A 12,690-nucleotide genomic window follows, 5' to 3' on the forward strand; every position below is an offset into this window, starting at 1 on the left:
CTATACCTTTGCTGGTATAACACATCTGTGTTGAAGTCCAGTGTTTGCCGTTCTGCTTTGTGCAAAAAGATGTCACCAAAAAAGCATAAATGACACACTCTACAAGTAAAGCAAGGTCAACAGTTTTACATTCACCTTTGGGATTCCCATAATCCATTTCCTGATTAAAATAATGATGACAAAGATCAGCATTACTACTACAAGCACAATCAGCACATAATGAAAACCAGAGATGTGATTGCTATCTTCCATTTGTAATAAGAAAATGAGCAGATGGATGCTATTGAGGGATGCTGAATAAAATTGTTTACTTTTATTTGGTTTTGATGAATCTCAGATGAGTAGAGTCTTAGTTCAGATTTAGCATGATTAACCTAAGATTTCAAAAATGTGTTAAAAGTGTAGGGAAAATTTGTTCAGAAGTGCTTATATCCCAATTTCCAAAATGATCAGGCACTTAGGAACCTAGATTCCATTGACTTTAAATGGGACTTAGGGAGCCTAGACACTTTAAAAACGTTTACCCATAATGTTTCATTAAAAACTGTCTCAAATTATTAAGACAAGAATCTCCTAATTTTGCTGGAATAGACGATGCTCATTGAAATATCAATATATTCATGTGGTGCTTTGAGACTGCAGCTTGCACTTGATATTACACAATGTAATTTGAAATTATACTAAATTCAATATTGCATACTGGAAGGCTGTTAAGATGCAATATTTATACAGGCATCAGCAGCTTTTCATGAAATTTAAACTAAGTAACAAATGCAGAGGGCTAGGGAGTCTGCTGTACAAAAATATGCGTAAGAAAAGACATTTGATTGAAAATTGCCCTCAAGGGCCTGATCTAAAGCCCATTGAAGTCAAGGGAAGGACTCTCACTGACTTGATTTCAGTGTGCATTGGATCAGGCCAAAATTAAATTGCACTTTTGCTACTGTTCTTGTAAATCAAAATAAACTAGGGTCAATTAATCACAGTTAGCTCAAGTGATTAATGCAAAACAAATTAACTAGATTAAAAAATCATGATTAATTGCAGATTTAATTGTACTGTTAAACAATAATAAATACCAATTTAAATTTATTATAAATATTTTGGATGTTTTTCTACATTTTCAAATATATTGATTTCAATTATAACACAGAGCACAAAGTGTACAGCACTCACTTTATATTATTTTGATTACTAATATTTGCGTGGTAAAAAAGACACAAAAAATAGTATTTTTCAGTTCACCTCATACAAGTACTGTAGTGCAGTCTCTATTGTGAAAGTGCAATTTACAAATGTGGCACTTTTTTTCACATAACTGCACTCAAAAACAAAACAATATAAACATTTAGAGTCTACAAGTCCACTCAGTCCTACTTCTTGTTCAGCCGATCGCTCAGACCAGGGGTCGGCAACGTTCGGCACGCGGCTCACCAGGGTAAGCTCCCTGGCGGGCCGGGCCAGTTTATTTACCTGCTGACGCGGCAGGTTCGTCCGATCGCGGCCCCCACTGGCCGCGGTTCGCCGTCCCGGGCCAATGGGGGCGGTGGGAAGCCGCGGCCAGCACATCCCTCGCCCGCGCCGCTTCCCGCCACCCCCATTGGCCCAGGACAGCGAACTGCAGCGAATGGGGGCCGTGATCGGCCGAACCTGCCGCGTCAGCAGGTAACTAAATTGGCCTGGTCCGCCAGGGTGCTTACCCTGGCAAGCTGCGTGCCGAACGTTGCTGACCCCTGGCTCAGACAAACAAGTTTGTTTACATTTACGGGAGATAATGCTGCCCGCTTCTAATTTACAATGTCACATGAAAGTGAGAACAGGTGTTCGTATGGCACTGTTGGAGCCGGTGTTGCAAGGTATTTATGTGCCAGAAAAGCTAAACATTCATATGCCTCTTCATGCTTCGACTTATAGATTGCATTTTTAAAATCTTTTTTACAGTGAAAATATTTGTAATAAAAATCACAATATAAAGTGAGCACCGTGCACTTTGCATTGTGTTGTAATTGAAATCAATATATTTGAAAATGTAGAAAAACATCCAAAATATTTATAATACATTTTAATGGGTATTCTGTTATTGTTTAACAGTGTGATTAAAACTGTGATTAATTGCGACAGGTTTATTTTATAGCTATCAAAGGATTGTTTTTTTTAATCTTGATTTTCAAGCACAGAGACTTAAAGGATTCACATAGGGCTAGTTCTACCCCCAATGCCAGGAGTGAGTAGTTGAATTGGGTTCATGCATCCTTTTCTCTCTCCCATAGCCCATGGAGGGGCTACCAAAATTACTCTATTGTATGTTACTCTAGTCCAGTGGGTGAAGAGCCCTAGGCACCTCTATCACAGTTCTATTGTAAGGGATAAGATCAGAGGATCTGCACAGTGCCTGCCTTCCCATATGCGCCCCCCCCCCCGCATAGCTGAGCTCTGTGCTGCACAAAGGGTATGGACACAATGGAACCCACTGCCAAGTCCACTTCCAGTTCAGCTGTGGAAGTGAGGGCTGGATTTCTCCTATTTGGAGTTTGTGGCCTATTGCAGGTTTTCTATGGAACATCAGTAAAGCAGAGCAGAGAACCTAGTGCAAATTCCTAACAGGTTCTGTGTTTGCCACACGTTTCAAATCGAGGCTTTCAACGTGCTAATTAAGCTGCTTCATGCAGCTTTGTGGGATGAGGATGGGATGCCATGCTGTCAGAGCGGAGCAGGCGCGCTTTCTGGGGAGTTTACTAGCAGCAGTGGCATGAATGGGAAGGACAAAACTGCAGACATAAAGGAGCAGCAAATTGGGCATAGACCATGGGGGAAACAAGCAGTGCAGACATGAAAACGAAAACTACACAGTAACGAAGCTGTTTCTGCTGGAGGCTGGAATGGAAGGAAAGACAGAAGAGGAGAGAGAGGAGTTGTTATTTCTATTTTTAAATACATGGGAGGTGTTCAGACACTGTCTATGTGGTGACAAGTATCTCTGCAAGACAGATTGATTAGCCAGCAGCTCTTCATCCATGTGCTAATTTTGCCTAGGCAATGGAAGCTACAGGCTTTGACTTCAGGAGTGGCTGCTGGGTGCTCAGCACTTGAAATCAGGCCACATATTTAGGTGCCTAAATATGGTCTTAGTAGCCTCACTTTAGGCATCCATTTTTGAAAATCTTGGCCTGGTGTCTTAATGACCCCATGTTAACTATTTCGATATTTGTAATTTCAGGAACTTAATTTGGAAGTTCCAGCTGCAGTAGAGACATTCCCTTAATGTCTGACCCATTATATGATAGAATTTTTAAAGATCAGGAAACTTGATCCCCTGAGTCTGTAGAAGCCACTACTGTTAAGAAAATCTGACTCGCACTAAAGTTAGGTATAACTGTCCCTTTGCTCAAACAAGTTTAAGGTCTAAAGCTTCTGATTAAACTAATACATTTTAAATATTGCTCAGGCATATTTTGCAGCAGATAGTAGATAATGTTTTCACCCCTCAGCTCACAGAGGGCTAGTTAATGATGCAGGTGATGTTGCTTTGAGTGTTTATCGAGAATTTTTGACAGAAAGCAATTCCTACCCACCCTGCTACTACAGCAATTGTCCAGATCCTTCAAAGAAAGCCGACCTGTCGTTTCTTTAGCTTGAATGACTACGGAAGACTTAATACAAAAAAAAAAAAAAAAAACCTTTTGATTGGGTAGAACTATGTTTGCAGGGAACGTAACCAATGTTTCACTTACATAAGTTGTGCTGTAAACCATGGTTGTTCTTCAGTCACACATATTTACTGCAGCTGTTTGGCAGTTTTACTACAGCTGGTTGGCATGATGGCTGTTAACAGCCACTTATACTGTGGAACCATCTTACAGTGAAATCACTCATTGTTCGACTCCCCTTCTCAAATAACTTCACACTAGCTGGAAGTTCCCTCTGAGAGAAATTGTGATTTGCATTTTCCAATACATCTTGCATAATAACAATCTGAGATTTTCATTCTACCTTATCCAAATTCACTATAAACTGGTTCCACTATAAATCTAATCATCATGGAAGCTTATGCTGTCAGCATTGCTTAGGTTGTTGCATCCTAATCTCACTTGCACGTCTCTGCAAGAGCTTTTCTTGTTCTTTTAAATTATATTTCCTTTCTTGCTGCAGTTTTTCTTTTCGTTTTGTATTGTAGGATCGGGATATTCACCCATAGAAGATGATGAAGATGTTTATGCACGCAATAGATATAAAGGTGAATGCTTTGCTTCTGTGCTAAAGAAAATCGGCTGGTTGCTGGGACATCTTCTCTCTTTCCTTCCTGCATCATAAAGTCTTAGAGTGATCCAGCTCCATGTTTGTGTTCAGATTTTTCAGACAAGATAAGCTTTTCATTTTTTTTATTTTTCTAAACAATGGAAAATGAAACAAGCACTGTGCATTGTTTAGCTTACATGAGTAAATTATTGTTTTTTAGTCCCTTCACCCTCGAAAGGTCAAGCTGCTAGCTCATGAATATTAAAAATAAGCTGTCTTCTGCCTCTTTCATACCTCATAGCCAAAGCCAACAATGATAATCCTGTTCAGAATCTGGACCTGTTGATGGTAAGGTATGGAAGCGCATGAAAGAGAGCTTGATTTTTATAAGCTTCTTACTATAGTCCTTGACATTTCAGGTTCATCTTGTAACCTGGAGTGAAGAGTAAAATGTGTTTGCCAATGAACATACAAGACATTAAACAAAATGTGCTGGCACATTAATGAGATAATTGAATTCTGCAAGTATAGAAATCAGATTCAGATTTTCTTCCCTATTCCTAACAAATTTACTGCCCAATGGGATCTGATAGCAAAATCACTGGTGAATCTGTTACATATGTGCCTAGTTCTTGAAGAATCTGGTTCCACACTCAGCCCCCTGCCCTCCCCTCACCCCAAAAAAGATATTTTAGTGAAGTTTTGCATCAGTAAACTAATCTATGGACATGCAAGAAGACACTGTATTGCATTGTTGTGGTAACGTAGGAGTATTGGGCATTAATGTAGCTTTGCTTAATGTTAGTACGAGACCGAGAATAAAACACGATTTTTACACAAGAATACGCATGCAAATATATCAGCTACTTATGAGTACCAAAGGAGAAGGTACAAAATACTGTCTATCTTAGATTTTTATAAATATTTATTTTGCTCCCCCGTTCCCCCCCCAAAAAGTGTATCCCAGTGTGAAAATCCTGCTTTAAAAGTATAATCAGAAAAAAATTATTTTCCCATAGCTTTATATGGTAAATGTCTTGTTCTTTATCTTTAACATTTAATCCTCTGTGGATACTTAAACAAAGAATTCAAGTGATTCAGTAAAGATAAATGAATGCCGACTGGACTGTGGATTAGTGGTCAAAATGTAGACTCTGTCTAGGAACTGTCTTTTAGAAAAGTGATCCAAAACAAATTATTTCAATGGCTGCAAGGATGTCACAGTGGTATGTGAAACACAGTGCTTTATTCTCACAAATATTAAAAACTGTATTGAATTTGGAAGCTCTAATGTGAGTTTTAGTAGCAGATTAGACAACTCAGATCCAAAAATCAAAGGCATGAAGCTGAGAAGACCTAAGTTGTATTAACTTGCTTGCATTTATTTGAGTTGACAAGCAGGTCACATAAAAACAACAAACAAACAAAAAACAGATATGGACCTGATTTGCTAAGATTGGATCTGGATCAGAAGCTCACCAAAATGTGAGGGTGTTCATATCCCGGGTTTTGGTTATGGACCATTTCTCCTTGTAAAAATTTCAGAGTATCAAATATACTAACCATTATGCATGCCTTTTGAAAAATGTGCATTAGTACATGCCTAGCATGGCATGGTGTGTATGTGCATCTTAAGCAGAGCTATGTAAACCCAGCAGATTTTCAGTTCACAGTGCTGTCTGCAAATTAAACCCTGTAGTTTGTTTGTCACGGATTGGCCACGTGCCAAACCCTCCATGCTCATCTGGATGTTTTTCAACCAACTCAGACTTCCAAGGAAACATCTCTACTGAGTTCCTTCCCAATAACTTAGCTAAGAGTTCCCTTCTTCCCTGGTGACCCCTCTGTTCAACTGCCTAATCAACCAATAAGCCCCATTGTATTAAAAAGCCCCTCTGCATTTTGCATACTGAGCTTACAGGAACATTGATCCAAAACCAGCATTTGAACAGTGCTGACAGACACTTTGGAAAGTGTGCTGTCAAGAAGAACGCTTCTCCCCTAACTGACATGTAAGATGCCTGCTCTACCTGGGGTTCCCATGAGAAGAAAAAGCCTCCAGAGTGCAGTATTTCTTTGTTCACCACAGCACAAAAGCCACTTTGATCCAGGCCCTTAAGGGTATATCTACACTGCAGCTGGAAGTGGGCCTCCAGCCCGAGTAGACAGACATGTGTTAGTAGGACTCCAGCTAGTGCACCAAAAATAGCCATGTGGATGAGGCAGTTCTGTAAGAGAACATAAGTATGTCACTGAGTTAAACAACTTCAGAAACAGGCTGTGCTACTTTAAAATGCTTTTTGTGAAATAAACTAAAACCCTGGCAGTCACACGCTTTTCCATTCTCTGTCTCTCCACTGTCCAATGCTGTTTCTGTGGTTCTAGTAACAGCACAGTAGAATTATTGTGGAAGTTTAAATTTCCACTGGGGGAGATGTAAAAATATCTAACCATTTTATGTAGAGGAATTATACACTGAATAAAAACTACAACATGTATGGTATGTGAAATAAGAGCACATGAAATATGTTCATGGAATTGATCCCAAATATGAGGAAAGACATTTGAAATGTGGAGATGAAATTAATCGACAGAGCCAATAATAAATATCTGTGAAACTGATTCCATTTGTGAAAGACTACTTTTAGATGACTCTTGTGGTTTTGCCACTGTTTAGGCATGAGGTTCTGGAAACCCTCCCAGATCCCATAAAGGCTCATTATATACCTTCTGAATATCGCATGTGGTGTGACATTTCAGTGCTTGTCTTCCTTTTGGCCTACACTCTTACCTCCTTAAATGGTGTCCTTGTCAAATCCCAGAGTTAAGCAGAGTCACCTTAGGTATTACTTGGATAGAAGACCCCCTCAGAAAACTCACTTGTTGTTCCTCACGACCCCAGAAAAGTAGTTTTGGCTGCCTAGGAAAGGTTTGTAGCTGACACACCTCAGTGTGCATACTGAACCAGTGCCCCAGCATGGTATTAGTGGAAGCTTTCCTGATGGAGGATTTCTCTTGAATATGTATATTTATAGCCTTGACCACCTATAGTCATTAAAGACACACACCCCCTTTTTGCAATAGTTAAGTATGGTTGTTAATCCCAGCATCGTGGCCAAATGCAAACTCTTCTCTGATTTGGCAGTCCCTGTAATCCATTGATTCTCATGTCTAACCTATGCTTTATTGGATGCTTTAGAGGAAGATGAAGCACATATTTCAGGGCAGTTTTCTGTGTTCCTCCATTTGTGTGCAAGGTGCTAGAATGGGTTGGGGTTGGGGAAAAGATGACTCTCAGACATTTTTGTGTTTCCTTTGTTCTGGCCCCAATCCCCAGCACAACTCGGAGCAGCCCAGGATTATTGGCTGCTTGGGCTTTCTACCCTGTTCCTCATCAGCTTGGTGCCTCTCGGATGGGATCTCTGCACCTCCATTCCTAAATTGAATTTGGGCAAAGTATTCTTTCCTTCCTGAACGATTGTATAGAATTGCTGGTGGATGAGTGCCACATTTCAGGACCAGTGCTGGCATATTTTAAAGATGAGTCTGAACCAAAACCCCAGATCCAAACTCTTCAGATTTTGGAACAGTTTAAGATCTGGATATGAACTTTGCATCTTGGGTCCATTTCCATTTGTGTGTGTACGTACACTTGTGCTAGAAATAAGCAATAACGCAAGACTGAGTGTATATTTCATCAGTTAATATAAGCACACCTTGAAACACATAAAACATGCATATACTGGCTGACATTCAAACCCAGTGCTCGAGTGCATACGTTGTACTTGGAGACTGTGAGTTAACACCCATTCAGGATGAATGAAGCTAGTTCTTAACTCTCTAAGAGCTTTTGTTTCAATTTGTCAGACCTGGACAGACAGAGCTACAGATTTAGTAAGAAAGACAACACTGCACCCATCCACATTTAGGTTTTCTTCATAGTTGGGATGAGAAAATTAGCATATTTAAAGTGATATCTTAAAAATATTGTGGAACTGATGGGGCCATGAGAGAAGTGTTATCCTGGCATGCTGTTGAGTTTTGGCTCAGTCTGACACCTGAGATGGAAACTGGAAATTCATTCAGCACAAGTGAAACACCTACACATATGCCTAGAATCTCTCCTTCTTGTGTCCAAGCAACCAAACGTGACATTTCTGTAATATGATGTATATAATAATGCCCTTCATAAAAGGGAGCTTGAGCCTTCATGGAGTTCACCAATGGCCATGTCTGTTTCTATGGTGCCCTGATATGTGTGTATCTGATGGTCCTGAAAGAAGTTTTGAATGAAAGGGTATTAAGACAAGAGTAAGGAAAATAAAATTATGCCACATATAAAGATAAAGCTTCACTGGGATTGAACTTGCATTTAATTGCCAGCTTCTGTGACCAAGGGCAGGTAAATGCATCCTCTGTGGGGTATTAAAACATAAATACATTGGTGATCATGAAACTGTCCACATGGTGGCACACTTATTCCACCAGCATGACATTCAGACACCCAATTTAATAGAAACCCTCATTAATTTGTAACAGGTAGGAACAGCTCACCTTTAAAGGCCTGACACTGTGATATGTTTAGCACCTTGCTGGATCAGGCCAGGAACTTACATCTCTGCATGTGCTTTTGTACATTTTCCTTTTTAATAAACTCTACAACATCAAACAAACATAATGACTTTGCAAGTATGTCTTAAGCTAATTAGTCTTTAGTAAAATGTGTGTGTTCTGTGTTTGTTTTTCCATTCTCTTTGCCAGAAACGCCCTGGTGTTCTCCCATTAAGGTGAAACATGGTAATGCAAACTGCAGAACACCTCAAGGAGAATATTACAAAAATGTCTTGGGGACGAGATGTGATATCCGTTGCCAGAAAGGCTATGAACTGCATGGTCCTCAACAGCTTATTTGTCAGTCAAACAAACGCTGGTCTGGGAAAGTTTTGTGTAAACGTGAGTAGATCATACTTGTGTGTGTATGTGTGCACATGTATCGCTGTTTGTGTGATAAACTCATCTCTGTCTAATATTTAATGTCTATGTGAGTAGCTTTTATATTTAATGTCAGTGCTGGGATGGGGAGAAACTTAACTGATAGGAGCTGCTCTTAGAGTTAACTCTGTTTATCTTTGGGCTCTCATTCATATTTTGAATTTAAAAATAAATATGTCTTTGTGAAGCCGTAGCTAACTTAGCTGCACGTGTTTCAGACATTATTTACATAGCCCCTGTGATGTACATGGTGCTGTGTGATAGGTGGACTGTGTCAAATAGCTGAATGCAGAGAAGCTTGCAGTCTCAAATCATGGCAGGGGCATTATAGAGGAGTGAGAAAACAGAGTGAAGAGAGACATTAAAGGCAGGAATGCTTCATGGAATAGGTGGGCTCTGAGTCTGTAGAAATCTTTCTGAAACTGAGGGGTTATAAGAATTCCCCTTTGCAAACATATTAAAATACTGTGCGTAGTTAATTCTAGCTGCACTGTTAATTGTATGTCATTTTGCAAAATTTGAATGTCACCAGGTTGAATGGGCCCATCATTAGTTTGTGAGCGAAAACATTTTGACAAAAGAAGGGAGTGGGCAGCTGGCCTTTCCTTAAAATAATTTCATTCCATTGGGCTACCTTTGCTGTATGATAGCCAAATTTGAAGTCTGTTTGAGGAGGGAAAATCATATGAGTGGTTTCACTTGCTCTGACTGAAAAAATCCTAACCATGTTTTGTTCACATACAGTACTGCACATTTGTTCCCCCCCCCCACTCCTCTAGAATGGCAAAACAGAAGATACTGGATACATTTGTTTTCTTTTACAGAAATACGGTGCCCAACGCTGTCCATGCCAACTAATGGGGGATTCAAGTGCATAGACGGCGCGTACTTTAACTCCAGATGTGAGTATTACTGTTCCCCAGGATACCAGCTAAAAGGAGACCGGACAGTAACATGTATGGACAACAAAGTTTGGAGTGGCAGACCAGCCTCTTGTGTTGGTAAGTAAGATGAGGTTTGCACTTCCTAGGGAGCCTAGATTTAAAGCTTTCGTAGCCTGTTAATGTTAAAATATTTTAAATGCATTGGAAACATGGCTACTGCATCCATGTCAGTGAGAAAACAGAGTGTCTTTTAGAGAAGCATTGGAACAATTTGCCTAGGGGTATAATGGATTCTCCATCACTTTAAATCAGGATGGGATCTCTTTCTAAAATACTTGCTGTAGCTCAGACAGAAATTAAGGGCTTGATGAAGAAATTACGGGGTAACGTTCTATGGCCTGTGCTATGCTCATAATAGTCCCTTCTGACCTTAATGTCTATGAAGCCTGTTGTAATTATTTGTCCTTCCTCAGCAGCATCTTGTACCTGCGGCATTGTGTCACAGACACAACATCTTAAGCCTAGAAGAGAATCAGAACTAACCAGTATGGTGGGACTTCCTCGGTTACTTTTGCATCTTGGGGTCATGGACTCCCAGTGAATTCTGGGGAAATGAGGACAGGCTTTTCTGACGGGAAAAGTTACATTAGGCTAGGATACATTTTCAGCCCCGTTTACAGAATTCTCCTTTGTACTAATAAGATTTCATCAGAAGATATAGCCAAAGTGTCTCAGCTGCTGCTGAAGTTCTTGGGAAGCTCCTGATAAGGGCTCACTTTCCAGTCACCCAGATGTGCAGGTCTTTAGCCATTTGAATGGGCCACCAACAATTTGATTTCATGGCTGGAGCAATATTTGTGTTTTTAATGGTGTGTGTGTGTGTGTGTGTGATACTATGGTTTTCCTCAAGATGCCTGTGGCTCAGTCTAGCTTAGCGGGTGAAACAACATTGGAGTCTCCCTGCTGTGGCTTTACATTCATGGGGTTTTGTTCAATTTTACTGTTACTTTTTGTCTTGCAATTTTATACATGCTCCTGCCTGTCTATCTTCAGACTGTTTGTGGTTTGTCTTGTGTTTTATATGCAAATTCAAGTCTGGCCCTTTTGCAGGGTTGGTTTTATATGTGGTGGGGGAAGGGTGAAATGTCATCACCTTTTCTACGACCTCACCAATTTGCACTGCTGACCTGGGCATCTCACTGCAAATGACAGTGTAGCACGTGTACTTGAAATGTTCCTTTAACAAATGCAGACTATCAATATTTATAACTTCACAGCATGTGAATGTGTTCTATAGTAATTCTGTAAGACAGTGCCATAATTAAGTCCTAAATGCAGCACGTTGCTGTTCAGTAAAGAGAGACACCGACCCCCCACCCATGTTTTGGGTGCAAATTGTGGAGTGTGCAGGTTAGTGACGTGCTTATTAATGAAGTTAAGGTTGCCAGGCATCCAGTTTTCGATGGGAACACCCAGTCAAAAAGGGACGCTGGTGGCTCTGGTTGACACCACCGACCAGGCCATTAAAAGTCTGGTCAGCAGTGCAGCAGGGGCCCCGGGCTAAGGCAGGCTCCCTGCCTGCTCTATCTCCGTGTGGCTCCTGGAAGCGGCCACTGGGTCCCTGCAGCCGCTAGGCACATGGGCGGCCAGGGAGTCTAAGCTTGCTGCCCGCACCCCAAGTGCTGGCTAAGCAGCTCTCATTATCCGGGAACCACGACCAATGGGAGCAGCTGGGGCGGCTCCTGCGGGCACGAGGGCAGCGTGCAGAGCCTTCCTGGCCGCCCATGTGCCTAGGCGCTGCAGGGACCCGGCGGCCGCTTCCTGGGAGCTGCAGTAAATACCACTGGGACCCCACACCTTCTCCTGTACCCCAAGTCCCCTGTCCTAGCCCTGAGCCTGCTCCTGCACCCTGAACCCCTCATCCCCAGCCCCACCCCAGAGCCTGTACCCCCAGCTGGAGCCCTCAACCCCCTCCCCCACACCCAACCTCTTGCCCCAGCACGGAGCCCCCTCCTGTACCCCAAACCCCTCAGCTCCAGCCCAAAGCCTGCACCCCCAGGCAGAGTCCTCAACCCCCACACCGCAATCCCCTGCCCCAGCCCAGAGTTCTCCACCCCCCTGCACCCGTACTCCAGCCCAGAGCCCTCTCCTGCATCCTGAACCCCTCATTTCTGGCCCCACCTGAAGCCCACACCCCCAGCCCAGAGGCCATACCCCCCTGCACCCTAGCCCCCCGCCCCAGCCCAGAGCCCTCTCCCGCACCCCAAACCTCTCATCCCCAGCCTCACCCCAAAGCCCTCACCCCCTCCCACACCCCAACCCCCTGCCCCAGCCTGGTGAGGGTGGGGGAGAGCAAGTGACGGACAGAAGAGGGATGGAACGAGCAGTGGTTGGGATCTCTGAGAAGGGTCGGTGCAGAAAAGATGTTCCCAAACTGTGATCTGTGAAGAACTTGCTGGTGGCCTGCAGAGAGCTGGCTAGTCCTATGGTTCTGTCTCTCCTCCTTGTTTACAGCTGAGAGGGATAGAACAAGTGGGAGGGAGAGAGGAAATGAAGACCAAAGGGAGACATTTTACAT

The 12,690-nt window shown here is 42.2% G+C and overlaps 2 protein-coding genes across 3 annotated transcripts in view; one reads left to right on the forward strand and one right to left on the reverse strand.

Annotated features, from left to right (window-relative positions):
* The window catches only part of LOC135978000 (uncharacterized), a 1,156,726-nt gene that overhangs the window by 1,015,496 nt on the left and 128,540 nt on the right, over positions 1-12,690 (reverse strand). The window lies entirely within an intron of this gene.
* Positions 1-12,690, forward strand: part of SRPX (sushi repeat containing protein X-linked) — a 71,709-nt gene that overhangs the window by 39,760 nt on the left and 19,259 nt on the right. The window contains exons 2-4 of one of the 2 annotated variants that reach the window (XM_065579109.1): positions 4,175-4,234; positions 8,998-9,189; positions 10,053-10,229. In XM_065579109.1, coding sequence (XP_065435181.1) covers positions 4,175-4,234; positions 8,998-9,189; positions 10,053-10,229 — 429 coding nt within the window. The remainder of the gene's footprint in view (positions 1-4,174; positions 4,235-8,997; positions 9,190-10,052; positions 10,230-12,690) is intronic. The other variant, XM_065579115.1, reaches the window with a different exon arrangement.

The sequence above is a fragment of the Chrysemys picta genome, chromosome 1 (assembly GCF_011386835.1).
Source record: "Chrysemys picta bellii isolate R12L10 chromosome 1, ASM1138683v2, whole genome shotgun sequence".
NCBI lineage: Eukaryota > Metazoa > Chordata > Testudines > Emydidae > Chrysemys > Chrysemys picta.